Source organism: Marmota monax, unplaced genomic scaffold, assembly GCF_021218885.2.
Source record: "Marmota monax isolate L192 unplaced genomic scaffold, Marmota_monax_Labrador192_F-V1.1 WCK01_AAM20220418_F8-fsc00005, whole genome shotgun sequence".
In the NCBI taxonomy this organism is placed as follows: Eukaryota; Metazoa; Chordata; class Mammalia; order Rodentia; family Sciuridae; genus Marmota; species Marmota monax.
This window is the reverse complement of record NW_026692254.1, coordinates 20,711,255-20,725,702: the sequence shown is the minus strand read 5'-3', so window position 1 is coordinate 20,725,702 and position 14,448 is coordinate 20,711,255. Positions and strand designations below refer to the sequence as shown.

The 14,448-nt window shown below is 38.8% G+C and overlaps 1 protein-coding gene across 4 annotated transcripts in view; it reads left to right on the top strand.

Annotated features, from left to right (window-relative positions):
* Positions 1-14,448, top strand: part of Mctp2 (multiple C2 and transmembrane domain containing 2) — a 223,158-nt gene that overhangs the window by 54,042 nt on the left and 154,668 nt on the right. For all 4 annotated transcript variants that reach the window (XM_046436562.2, XM_046436552.2, XM_058576938.1 and 1 more), the window contains exon 2: positions 6,385-6,920. In XM_046436562.2, the coding sequence (XP_046292518.1) occupies positions 6,456-6,920 (465 nt within the window). In that variant the 5' untranslated portion in view covers positions 6,385-6,455. The remainder of the gene's footprint in view (positions 1-6,384; positions 6,921-14,448) is intronic.

Below are 14,448 nucleotides of genomic sequence, written 5' to 3'. Positions count from 1 at the left end.
GCCCTTCAGTGGATGAATGGATAAAAAGTGGCGTATATACACAATGGAATTTTACTCAGCAATAAAAGAGAATAAAATCATAGCATTTGCAGGTAAATGGATGGCATTGGAGAAGATAATACTAAGTGAAGTTAGCCAATCCCCAAAAAACTAATGTCAAATGTTTTCTCTGATATAAGCAGGCTGACTCATAATGGGGTAGGGATGGGGAGCATGGGAGGAATAGATAAATTGTAGATAGGGAAGAGGGGTGGGAGGGTAAGGAAGGGGGCAGGGGATTAGCAAGGATGATGGAATGTGTTAGACATCATATTCCGAAGTACATGTATGAAGACACAAATTGGGTGTCAACATACTTTATATACAAACAGAGATATGAAAAATTGTGGTATGTGTAGTAAGAATTGTAATGCATTCTGCTGTCATTTTTTTAAAATCAATTTAAAAAGTTCCTTGTACTATATCTAAGTTGCTCTATATAATATTGGAGACACAAACATGCAAGAAGGAATAAAAAATGAGCTAAACCAAGAAAAGGAAAAACTTAAAAATGAAAGTGGAAATATTATATCCTTACAGGTAATACATGGCTCAAAGAGGAAGTTTCAAGTAAATTAGACAGTTTTTGATCTAGATGAAAATACCATATAGCACAATTTATGGAATGCAGCTAATATGTAGTTTTAAACTTTATTTTCAAAATGAAGAAAGGGCTCAGATCAATCATTTGAAACCAGTGGTTGACAAACTTTCTTGGTAAATGTTCATATGGTATATATTTAAGCTTTGAAGCATATAGTAAGTGTTAAACTGTGCCATTGAAGTACAAAAGAAGCTATGGCCAATGTGTAAGCTGATGGGTGTGGCTATATTCATTAAAACTTTATGTGCAAAAACAGGTGGTTTTGTGGATCTTATCTGCTGGGCTATAGTTTTTCACCTTTTGAATTTAGCTACCACCTTAAAGTCAAAAGAGAAAATGAAGCCAATGTCAAGCAGAAGAAAGGAAGTCATAAAGTCATAAGCAAACATGTATGATGTTGAAAATAGTGAAATAATTAAAGCAAAACTTTTTTCTTGGGGGAAAAAGTCAATAAATTGATAAAAGGCTAACATCTTAATTAATAATGGAAGGTTGAATGCATTCTCTTCAAGATCAGAGAAATTATAAGAACTTTCACTCTCATTTACAGGAAGTCTTTAAGCAGTTTAATAAGGCAAAAAAATGAAGGTTTATCATATAAAATGGAAGAAATAAAAATATCCGCATTTACAGAAAACATGTTTTTTTCAAGATAGAATAGCCAAAGGAATCTAATAAAAATTATAAAACTAAGTAGATTTAGCAAGTTAAAAAAATTCAAGGTTATGGGCTGGGGTTGTAGCTCAGTGGTAGGGTATTTATCTAGCACGTGTGAGGCACTGAGTTCCATCCTCAGCACCACATGAAAATAAATAAATAAAAAAGATATTGTATATATCTACAACAACAAAATATTTTTTAAAAAAGGATTCAAGGTCAGCACACAGAATTCAATTGTATTTCTCTACATTAGCATTGTACAATTGAAAATAATAATGAAAAAAATATGCTCTCATTTCAACAAAAATGAAATACTTGTAAGTCTAATAAAACATACTGGATATGTATGCTCACTCCAGAATATACTGATGAGAGAAACCAAAGGAGATCTAAATACATAGCAATACAATATACTTATATTGGAAGACTTAACCTAGTAAACATGTCAGTACTTCCCAAACTCATCTGTAGGTTAATAAAATGCAATAAAAATCTAGCAGGATTTTCTTTGGCATATATAGATGAAATTATTCTAAAATTTATACAGAAGTACAGAAGAACTAGAGTAGATAAGCAAGGTAGGGAGATAATGAATTTAGAAGAGTTGCACTTCCTGATTTTAAGACTAGCATGTCACAGTAATCAAAACAAGATAGCACTGAAAAACTGGTAGCCACATGGATTCCTAGAACAGAATAGACCCAAAGAACACGCCCACATTAATGTGGCATTTGATGTTCAGGATAATGCAAATTAATTCAGTGGAAAAATGAGGCAATGATATTAGAAAAAATTGCCATCCATATGTTAAAAAGGAACTTTGATGAAATCAAAACCTTATGTAGAAACTCCCACAAAATAGATCATAAATCCCAATGTAAAAGGTACAACTATAAAATTATTAGTAGAAAATGAGGGAAACTTTTGTTAACTGGAGTTAAGCAATAAGTTTGGAGACATGACTGACCCAGAAAGTATTTTCCATAAAAGAAAAAATAGTATCTGCTAACCTTCATCAAGCTTTAAAACTGAAAATTAAAAACCAAAATTTGATCATAAGATACCATTAAAATAAAAAAAGTCAATCTATAAAATGGTAAATATTTACAAGTTATGTGTTCAAGAAAGGCCTGCTGAGAGCCATGGCCCAGTCTGTATGGCCCCTGGCATTTTGCCAGGGGCCATCCTGACTTGTTTACAGACTCTAACAAAGGCCTTGTACCCAAAATATATCAGTAAAAAGAAAGCGAGCAGCCCAATTTTAAAAAATTGGGTAAAAGTCTTGTAGTTTGCTAAACTACACATAAAAATAGCAAATAAATACATAAAAAGGTTTCCATTATCACACCCCTTAGAAAAGTGAAAATTAAACATCTGAAATCTACAGCTGTTTTATTTTTAGGAGCTCAAAACTGGAAACCATTCATATGTCCATTAAGGTGTAATAGATAAATTCTGATACACTCAGACCATGGGATACTCTCAGCAGTGAAGAATATTCATCAATGACTGACTCCTGCACCAACTTGGGTGATTCTCAAGGGTCTTATGTTGAGCAAAAAAACCTGTTTTTTTATTATTCTATTTATAAAACATTTTCAAAAAGATTGAATTATAATGATGAGGAAGAGATCAATGATTATTGGATGGGGGATTCTGAGGTGGGTATAACTCTAAGGGGAAGATCCTTCTCCTTATTGTGATGGTTATAAACAAATCTTTATGTGTGCTAAAGTTACAAAACTATACATGAAAGGGAAGAAATGCCTATTTTCCTTTAAGGTGATTTAAAAAATAAAAAAATACATAATATATATATATTTATTAAATTAAGATGATGAAACTGTTGTCTCCAGCATCCAGTGATCCTAAGCATATCCCTGCTTCCACCTGGACTAGCTCTTGAAAATGTTGCAATGTTCCAATATTGTATCCATTTCTACCAATTCCCCCTGATCCCCCAAAAGAGATGGAGGCTATGTATTTCACTGGGACCATTTACATGGAAAAACAATGTTTTCACACAGAGAACGCATTCTTCAGAGATGCTTTTTGTTCATTTCAACCTTTTCTGTTTTCCATCACATTATTTGTTGTTGTTGTGTTTCTTGGAGATTCAAAACCTCTCCATTGTGTGAGAGGTTATTTCTTCTCAGCCTTTCCATAAAATAATCAGGTTTCCCTCATTTCCTCTGAAGGGGAATGCAAGCATCTCTGGAAGTTGGATAGGTAACCTTGAGTCTGTGCAATATTCAGCAAGGAAATTCTTGGGACTTGGGTTCACTTTATTTGGTAGAAGCCAGGAATAAGCATTTTGAAAACACACTCTTGATAAGTCTGTGTCAGGAGGTGCAGGGACAATCTCTGTGAAATCATGTGGGATTTGAACTGGGGGGGATATCTGTGTGCCTGCCTCTGTCTTTGACTCTCACTCTCATTACTTGTCTGAAATCCATAATCCTCTACTTGACTGTTTTACACATCACAGTGTTTCATCATATTCTGTCACATGAGTGAGTCTTGAGCATTGCTACACCTGTCAAAGTTTCCATCTTTTGTTCCTTATCACCTGAAGTGTACTCTGTTTCTCCCACCCATGTGCTGTTGTCTTTGTGGTCAGAGACTTCATAGCACATGTGTTATAAGCAACCCTAATCCCATTGTTCTTGCTCACCTGTGACTGGCTACCCTCTCATTTTTATATTTCTAATACATGTTACTTTCATTACAACCTTTTAGTTACTTAAATTGTTGTTTTTTCCTCTGCATTCACTTTTTAGTTGATCAGAATAATGTTTCTTTTGGTCAAAAACTATCTGGTTGAAATTAGCTTGGAATTTGTATAAATTCTTTTGCTCAGAGCTTTTATTTGTATTCTTTTGTTTCTCATTCCTAGGATATTTTTCTCAAGACTGTGATGGGTGTCCTGGGACCTTTATGGTGCCTGTCACATGGTGAATGTACCAGATATATCTGTTGGCTTGGCTTTTTCCTTTCTCAAAGTCCTCTCCTGTGTTAGGTAGTGTGCTATATCTCCCACCTCCATTGCATGCTAATTGAAGGAAAATATTTATAAGCAAACATAGAAACCATGCACCTTAACATATCTGCAAGGTACAATACATGACTTGGATAATGTATTTGTGTTTTGCTAATGTGAAATACAAGTTTCTGTTTAGAATAAATTTTTCAATGTCAGCAAAATGTCATAAAATATTTTGAATATTTAAAGTCAGAATAATCCACTATGAAGTAGTTAATAAAAATAGCTAAAATTGTATTAAACACTTATTTATGATAAGCAGTGTTCTTATCTGAATGAATTCATTCAGTTCTTACCACAGTCCCAGAAATACTTAGTATTAAGTTAATCTATGAAGTAGGAACAATAATGAGATATAGAGCTCTTATGTAACTTGACTAAGTTATCTAAAGTAGGCATAATGACAATAGTGATAATGATTAAAAAAAAAAGCTTTCCTTGGCTGAACATGTTAATTCAGCAGATACTATGATTTATGCTTATCGTTTTATCTGTAAACTAGGTAATCTAATTCTCAAGCTATAGGTGATAAAACTTGGCCTTAGTGAGGTTACTTGCTCTCAAACATCTCAGTAGAATGTAACAAAGCAGAGAAGAATTCTAACCTGGAATTGGTCTCGAGAGCCCAATACCTTGATTCCAGCATTGCCCGGTTCTCACTGAAGGAACTGAGTTCATCTTGTACTGATGGTCATTGTAGAGAATAATGCCTTGACTTTCACCAGGCAAATGGCCATAGGAACCCTGATGTGTGGACTCACTGGCCTTTTCTTTTCAATGATTCAGTATCTTCTCCTTAACTCAGTTGGATAGGAGAACAAAAAACATTGAGTTCTTGATTTTAGAAAAATCTGTTTTGTGGAGACTCCTGACTTCTCTTTCTCAGCCAAATGTGGCAAAGTCATTATAGGGCAGGTCCCAGTGGCCTGGCCAGATCTTTTCACATTGAAACGATTTATGATGAGCCATTTGGCACATAAAATAAGGTTATTTTTCCAAATTTGATTTTGATTTGATCTCTGCTAAATTTGACCTGTCATCTCTGAAGCCCTACTTTTGGACAGCAGCATTTACCACCCTTTGTGATGGCATATTTATTTGTGAAGCCTTTTTATTGTTCACATCCAATTGTTGGTGAGAATCACTTTTCTCCCCCCTCATGTCCTCAGACTGAGTTTCTGAGGCTTGCTCTTGTGAGGGTTCCAGTGTGGAAGTTTTGCCAGTTATGGATGAAGACAGAACTCCCACTTTTTTACAAATGTTTTTCTCTCTAGTCGCTCATTTTTTTTTGTTGTTGTTGTTGTTATATATTTTAAAGATGCTAGGCAGAATCCAATTTGGTGTGAGCATATTTTTGTCCTTCAAAACACATACTTGACTCTGGAGAGGAAGATGGCATGTTTAAAGTGACCGCTGGTGACCAGACTGCTAGTCTGCTACCTGTTTTTACCAATGAAGTTTTTTAGAGCACAGCCCTGTTCTTTCATGTAGGTGATGTTTATGTCATCTTGGAGGTCACAAGTGCAGAGGTGAGAAGTTGCAGCACATAGTACCTGTCCACAAAGTGTAAAAATATTTAATAAGTGGCCCACAAGGGAAGCTGTTGGCTGACCCTGATTTAAAGGGAGTCCCCTGCCCCTAATCATGCTGATGAACTGCCCCTTGCACTGTTCTAGTAATTGTCTTTAGCTTTGCTTTTACAGGAAAGGGAATAAACAGTGGTCTTCCTAGGAAGCTTTCTTTTGGATCAACTTGACTGCCTCATTCACTGCTTCCAACTTTTCTATCATGGCTCTGATAAAAATCTTAAAAAGTTCTTTCTTAAAAGTTCTTTCTATTCCCAGTGTACAACTATAACATGCTAATAAAAAGAATATTAGAAGAAAAATGCTTTTCCTGGCATTTGTAGAAGTTATGATTGAATTTTTGAATCTTGATCACTCAGAAGATAGCATGGGATTTCTGAGTCTTTTCCCACTTGATGTGCCCTGAACCCACCGAGAAGGCTCATGTTTTCTCTTTATGTTCTGTTTTATAGGAGTCACCGAAGTTGTTTTCAATAGAGGCACACTCTTTTGAAGAGTGAATTCTTTTGTTCTTCATGCAACCATGGATCTGGATAAACCATCTGTCTGGGACTCATTAAAACAGCGGACCAGGCCATTGCTAATCAATTTGAGCAAGAAGAAGGTAAAGAAGAATCCAAACAAGCCCTTAGACTTAAGGGCAAGCCACCATTTGGACCGCAGGCTCAGCCTCTCTGTTCCTGACCTCCTAGAGGCTGAGGACTTGGTTCCAGAGGGTCGACCCTACTCAGGTCCCCAGTCGTCCTACACCTCGGTTCCCAGCAGCCTATCCACTGCAGGGATCATTCCCAAAAGTAGTAGCAGCTCTTTGAAACAGTCTGAAGAAGAACTGGACTGGAGCCAGGAAGAAGCAAGCCATCTCCATGCAGTGGAAACAGACTCAGAGGAGGTTTACTCCTCTCCCGCTGAGGACCATCGGGCCTCCAGCCAGGGCATCTTTGAGTTCCAGAAACCTCCTCTCAGAGTGGATGCACAAGAAGAGCCTGAGGTGAGACCAGAGCTTGCACTTTCCAGTTTCATTTCCTTCTTTTCCTTTTTAAAATGTATTCTGTGCCCTTGGAAAATTTGGTCAGGGGTCATTTTTTGTGGTTAGCTTGGATAAGGAGAATGTCATTTACAAGAATTCAAATTAATGTAATATCGATTGCACCCAGGGTTCCCATTAGTTTCAAGTTGACCTCTAAGTATTTAAAAACTGTTACAAACAGCCTCTCTAAGACATTTTAAGACATTAAATGCTCTGTTGAATGAGTTTTTTTTCCAATCCCTGGCAAACAAATGAGGACTTTAACTTCCATTTAACTTTTTGTTTAAATGTCTCTGTCAGTTAGTCTGTCTGTCTCTTTTTTAATAGACAAATCATGTACATTAGTGTGCCTAAGAAATTTATGACGGTGTGTCTCCCTTTGACTTTGACAGGGTTGGGTCTTCCTTCTATGTGTGAGGTTATGTAAGTGTGTGTATATGAGCAGCTTTGCTTGCATTCTCTAAAAATAAATTAAGAAATAAGTGATTCAGCTTTAGTATTTCAACAAGGTTAGTCAGTCAAATGTAATTATGAGACAAAGCTAGTATTTCTATGATGGATTTAATTTTAAGTCCTATCACCATCCAGTTACCAAATCATGATTTGAATAATGAATGTAATCAGAAGTTTTTATTTTTTTAAATTCCTGCAGTAATGGCAGTAAAGTATATTTCAGTGTTAAAGTAAGAAAGTTAACTGTTTCTCTATTCCAGGTTACTGTTAGAATTGAACAGAAAACTATTTAACTGGGATTTGGGGTTTATTATTCAAATAAAAGTCTATTGATTATTAAATTTATTTAGGTCTTTCAGGGGGGTGGGTAATGGGATCATGAAGGCTCAGAAGATTGTGTGGCTGTATTCTTTTGGATACTTTACTATGTTAGGGTACCACTGCTCAGTAAATTACTTAACTGTGTTTTTCTTGAACATTAACATTTATGAAATCTTTTTTGTAAAACTTACTCTTTTTTTAATATTTATTTATTTTTAGTTATTGGCGGACATAACATCTTTGTTTGTATGTGGTGCTGAGGATCGAACCCGGGCCGCACGCATGCCAGGCGAGCGCGCTACCACTTGAGCCACATCCCCAGCCCGTAAAACTTACTCTTGTATGCAAATTTAAATTATGTGTTTCCACTAAACAAAATGCAGAGTTTGTGAATTACTAAATTATTTCAGTATGGTGAGGTAACATGTTGAACTCTATACTGAAATTAATCTTCATTATCTTTTTACTTATTATCCAATAAGCAAAAATAAGTGGACTTCTTGGCTTTGATATACTTAAGTTTCCAGTTAGAAGGATTTTTAAATTAACTGCAATCAAACTGAGCACTGTGGAACTGTTTTCCCCTTTGTTTGAATGTGTGTAGGTATTTGAATGCTGCCTAGACTAGGTGCTATAAATGGAGAGCTTGGAAGTGGAGGTGGGTGAGAAGGTGACTATGCTCAAGCTATGAGCTTTGGGGAGACAGCCTTGCACAACACAGCCTGAGGCAATCAGATATTAGAGCTATTCTTGCAAAGCTTCTAAGTCTGATCCCCTAGCAGCTTAGAAGAGTGGAGGGGAATCAATGTGTGGGGGATGGGCACATATCATGTTGAGGCAGTGTCCTGGCTGGCAGAGGATAGCTCATTAGCCAAGCCAGGAAATGTGACCAACACAGACCTGAAGTGTGGCTGTGTGCTTTTGGCTATTCTGTCCTATCTGGTAAAGAGGCTTCTTAGGAAGCTTTCTGGAAGTGATGGAGGAAGGATGGTTAGTGGGTGTTGGCTGTTTGCTCACAGGCTAAATACAGAAATCCTGAAATAAGAAGAGTCCTTCAAGAATAGTTTATTCTGGATCATTTGATTTTTATGTTTTAATTTGGCCATTTTTTTAAAAATTTATCATTCTTACAAAAGAATCTTTTACTTCCCTTCTACAGTTATAGGAGATAGGAGATAGAGACTAGTATCAATTATTTTACCTAATATTGAGGTTCTCATCACTCAAGTGTCATTTATCTGCTGGTTTCTTTTTTTTTTTTTTTTTCTGCAGAGGATGGAGGGACTGAGCTGCAGCTAATAACCCCTAGGATTACCTGCAGTCAAGTGTATAGCTCTGTCCACCCTCCCCTCCTCCCCTGCTTCTCTCTCTACTACTGTTTATACTGTGTGGGCCTCTCCCACTACCTAAGGATCCAGAGTTTATCAACTGGTAGAGAAGCACTATACCCCTAATTATCTTCTCTACTAGGATGGGTTAATGTAGAGAACGGGCATGACCGGGAGAGAATCCTCTAATTTGCCTTCTGTATCCAAGGCTTAGCTTTATACCTAACAGGCAGTCTGAGCTCAACCAGCACTTGTTTAATGTAAACACTAATCATGGAAATATGTATACTCACATGAATAGAATTTTTGTTAGTGTTTTTGTCATGAATTTTCTCTAGGATTTAATTGAATCAACCTTTTGTTAATATATAAATTTTCATTTAGAAATGAAATCTCCTTTAATATGATGGTAAGTGAACTTACAAAGAAGTTTAGGCAGGTGTAGCTGCCCTAGCCCAAGCCTGATGCTAATCTAAAATCTGATTTTTTTTCCTGCTTTTTAAAATACAGAAGTCCTACTGAATTCACGTCATCTGAGAGTCTTGAAGTCAGTTAGTCTGTATCTTGGATCTGCACATCTGTTTCTCATGAATAGCCTAAGGCTTTCTACAACTTTAATGGAATGGGGGAAGAAAGGAGGAGGAAGGAAGGGGTTGGCATGTGACCAATCTGGTGTACAGCAAGGACAATCAGAGGCTTGCCAAATATCCTTGGTGTAACTTATTTTGTTTGTAGCTTTCCAGAGGGGATGAGGCAAAGGACATCTGTGGTCTGAGGGACCCATTAGAGAGTTGTCTCACTTGTTTTGTGCCAGTGCTGGTTTGGTGCCAGGTTGAACCTACAGCAATGGGATAGGACCTCGATTATCAGTCATGTCTGAATTCCACAGTTACTCTCCAGTCCTGCCATTGTCAGCACAAGAAGTGAAATATTGGTTTATGGTTATGGGGAAATGGAATGAGGAGACCAAGTAGGAAAGTGGAGATGCAGTGAAAGGGAGATGGGATGTTGGGGTGTACAAGAGACGTGCAGCCTCAAGTTGCCAGTGCAGGGGTTCAAACTGGTCATTAAATGGAGAAAGCAGACTTAGGAGAAAGGATGTAGTGGCTGAAGAGGACCCTGCCAGACCCCCCTCTTGAACCCCAGATTTTTATTGTTTGTATATCCCCCAGAAACTTTGAGATAATTTTCTGTCAAAACAATTGACACTTCCCTGAAATGTTCCCCCAGATACAGACAATTGTTTCTCGCAACTTTGTCATCACAATGTTGTGCTCAATCCCAAGTCCTGTGAACGACAGGGGAGTGTTTTTTTCTTTCCTCTCTTTTCACACTTTATGAAGCCTTCGTTTATCCATCTCCCATCTGCTTCTTCCTCCTTTTCACCCTTCATCTTCCCTTACAGAAATCCCTTTCATCCTCCCAGGCCAAGGTAACCTCTTCCTTTTCTCTGGTGCTTTTCCCAACTCTGCAAACAGTAGCCTCACCTGCTTTCGTTTTCACAGCATGCTGCTTTTCCTGTCACTCAACACTAGCCTCAGTCTTTGTGTAGAAAGTGGTAGAGAGAGGAAGGGCTGACCACGTGGAGAGGAAGTGAATTGGTGCTGGGCAAGGATGATGTTGGGTAAGGGCATCACTGACTTTGAGAAGATCACTCTGCTCCAAGACCTGGGTCAACTGTCTAGTGGACAGCTGCTTTGAGGACTGACTCATACTAACCAATTGGTCATGACACCCCTCTACCATTAGCTATCACAAGTAATTTGCAATGAGAATGAAATACTGGGTAGCCACTAAGGTTCCTTTTGATGTAAACAGCTCTTTCTTTATTGTTGTGAAGGTCCTTTGGAAGTCAAATTGTTACCAAAGTCAACTTTATTAATTGGTTGTCTCAGGGCCTGGACATGTTTCCCCAGTGCCAGTCTTTATGAGAAGTCACTTTAGAGTCAGGAGGCTGGTGCAAGTGAATCTCTGCAAGGAGGGTGGGTGAGTTCTGTGAATGGCATTTGGTGAAGTTTGTCTCACAATGAGGATTGAGCTAATGATGAGAATGGGACATCCTCACACCCCACCTCAAGGCCACCTTCCTTCTGCTTTACAGGTGACCCAGCTAGCTAACAGAGTTCATTCGGACTCAAAGTTCTGCTTCCCACTGAGCACATCTAAACTTTTACCCAGGCTTCTCTGCATGGTCACTCTTTTTCTGATTGACACACTGTTTCATTGATTATATATTATCACTTTCTGTCATGCTGATGCCTTATCAGGGTGAACTGGTATTCACATTATCTCCTTTATGTGACTTTGTACATCTGGGCTTCCATGGACAAAGAATGGTTGCTATGGACTGAATTGAGCCATCCCCAATTCACATGTTGCAGTTCTAGCCCCCACCCCCCACCATGTAACTGTAGTGGAGATATGGCCTTTAAGAGGTGATTTAGGTTAAATGAGATCATAAGTTTGGGACGCTGATCTAATAGAAGTGATGTATGTATTGAAGATACCCCTGAGATTTCTTTTCCCACCATGTGAGGACATTACAGGGAAGCTGGTCATCTACACGCCAGGAAGTGGCCTTTAACAGGAACCCAGTGGGACGGGACCTTGATCTTGGACTTCTAGATTCCAGAAGTCTGAGAAAAAAGAATTCTGTTATTGACGTTCCCAGTCTGTGATATTTTGCTATCACAGCCTTTACTGAGATGGTGGTTTTACAGTTTCATTCTCAGAGGATGATCAGTGAGATCATCTGAGACTTGAGGCTGAGGAGGAAGTAAGAACACTTTAGAATACTGTCAAACACCCCTCTCCACTCCCACACATAGTCAAATACACACACACACACACACACACATACACGTATAAAATCGTTGTTTGGAAGTTTTTTTTTCATTATATGAGAGCTCCCAAGGGTTAGAAATGATGCCTCCTTATTTTTTTCCATCTCTCAGCCTTTCTGCAAACACTCTCTATGTATATGAATATATGTTAATTTATGTTGTTTCTGCAGTTGGCTTTCAAACCAAAGCCAAAGCCAATGGTAGGTGCTTTGAGGGTCATTAGAAATTCAATTGGTTTGGGGCATATGGTGACACATGGAGTCCCTGGGTACACAGAATGCTTTCTTGAGGAGTTTCCAGTGTCAGAAGAAGAGTAAAGAAGCTAAAGTTAAGGAGACCTGAGAGGGACAGGAGCTTATTTTCTTCTTCTTATCTTAATTTTTCTTCTTTCTTCCTTTCCTAGACAGCAGTAACCTACTATAACCTATGGTAACCTACTGTAATAAGTTAGGTATTTAGAAAAGGTATTTAGAAAAGGCTGAGTTTGTTGACCTTGGTGTTTATGATGAAATTGATATTAGTCTGAGATACTGGAAAAAACTGAGCAATAATAGGCAGAACATTATGGTATATCCATGTATGAAAATACGACAAAGAAGCCCTCCCACACACATGCAGACACACACATTTTATTATAATGCAATAATAAAATAACAATAGTAATAAGGGAGATCAGTAGAGTGGAGAAAGTGAATGGTCGGGAGGGAGGATGGAGGGAAAGGGGAGGTGCTGGGGAATGAGAATGATCAAATTATGCTATCTACATAAATAAATATGACATGAATCTCAGTGCAGTGTATAATTATAGTGCACCAATAAAATATTACTTAAAAAATGCTAAGCAATCTCACACCAGTGTTAGGTGGGTGAGGGAGGAGTCTGCATAGGATGACTGGGAAATATTTACCGCAGGGGCCTCTGGATGATGAGTAAGACCCACAAGTGGAGCACAATGCAGGGCAGTTAAGCTTCATGTCTGAGGTTACACAGATAGAAGGCTTTGACCCGGCACGGCACCTGGCAGTCACAAGTACCTAACAAATGCTCACTGCTCTGATTATGATTGCATGTATTAGCCTTATTTTAATTATCTGCTTTAGTTTAGAATGAAGCAGTTGTTTGGGGAATTTTAGAGACTTTCCTAAAATCATCCAGCTATGAGAGACAGAACCCAAATATTAATTCATGATTTATACGCTGAATCCTAAGCCTGTGCACAGAATTATGTTTCCAACACAAATCTGTAAGTACAGTTTTACAACTTCAGAGGACTCAGAACTGGAGAGCCACACAAGTCAATCATAAAAGGAAGACGTTCTTTTTTCTGCATCTACTGTGGCCCATTAAACACAGTGATAATTATAGTGGTCAGAGGAGCTTACTGTCTTGGTCAAAACCAAATGATCAGGAATGGAAAGATCATTTCCCTCTCCCTGTCATCTTGCAATTCCTCCATGGAGTAGCTCCTTCCCTGACATCTCATTTGGTGGTTGGAATTGTAAACAACTAGCTTTGGTGCTAGCTCATGTGGGTGAGTTAGTGGTTTCGCGTTACTCCCATTGAGATGTTTCCAGAAACCCTGCTTGGCAACCACAGAGCTTCAGTTTAGTGACCACAGAGAAGCAAAGTATCAAACCACTGAAGAGAGGAAATGGTCTCCAGCTTGCAAAGTGAAGCAAGTGCGTCAGTCTCACTACCCCTCATTTACGTGTTCTGAACTATTTCTGTTTGATCTCCAAATCATACCCCAATATCATGGTGTCAGTGAGGCAGATATGCAGGCACGTCCCAGGACCCTTCATGAACATGGCCTCCCCTTTCTTGTGCCCTCCCTCCTTCCCGGTCTGTTGGACTGGATGCTGACCTCATGCTGATGCTAGGGACAGCAGTAGGGACACAGCAGTCAACAACTCTGGCAGCATTTCCTCTCCCTCCTGGAGTGCCTCTTCTGAAGAGTGACAGGCTACAGATGTGATCAGAAAGTGATAAATATTATGAAGAGAAATAAAGCAGAGACAGTTCTAGGGAGTGCTTGGGTTCAGCTGTCACTGTTTTGAAAAGAGGGGTCAGGAAAGACCTCTTCAGAGCAGATAACCTTGACACCAAGCCATAGGGGAAGTGAGGAAGATAGTCATGTACCTATCTAGAAAAAAAAAAAAAAACAAAAACAAGAAAGAGGGGACAGCCAGTGGAAAGGACCTGGGTGGCAGGAGTGGGCTTGGTGTGTTTCAAGAAGTATAAAGAAGTACTGTGGCTGGAGAGGAGGGTGTGAGGGGCAATGCTGGGAGACATCAGGGAAGTTAACAGAGATCATTTCACACAGTGCTTTCCCATCTGCCGAGCAACTAGTAGACTAGAGCAACCACCTGGGAGACTGAGTGGGCAGGATGCAAAGGCACCTCCTGTCAATGCTGCATCTCTCACAGGCAGGCAGAATGAGGCAGCAGCTTTTTGGGAGTGCCTGCTGTAGACACTGGGAATAGCAATCTATAGAAGCTCTGCCCCCGAAGGGAGTACTGGAGGAAGACTGCCCAGGCTGATGGG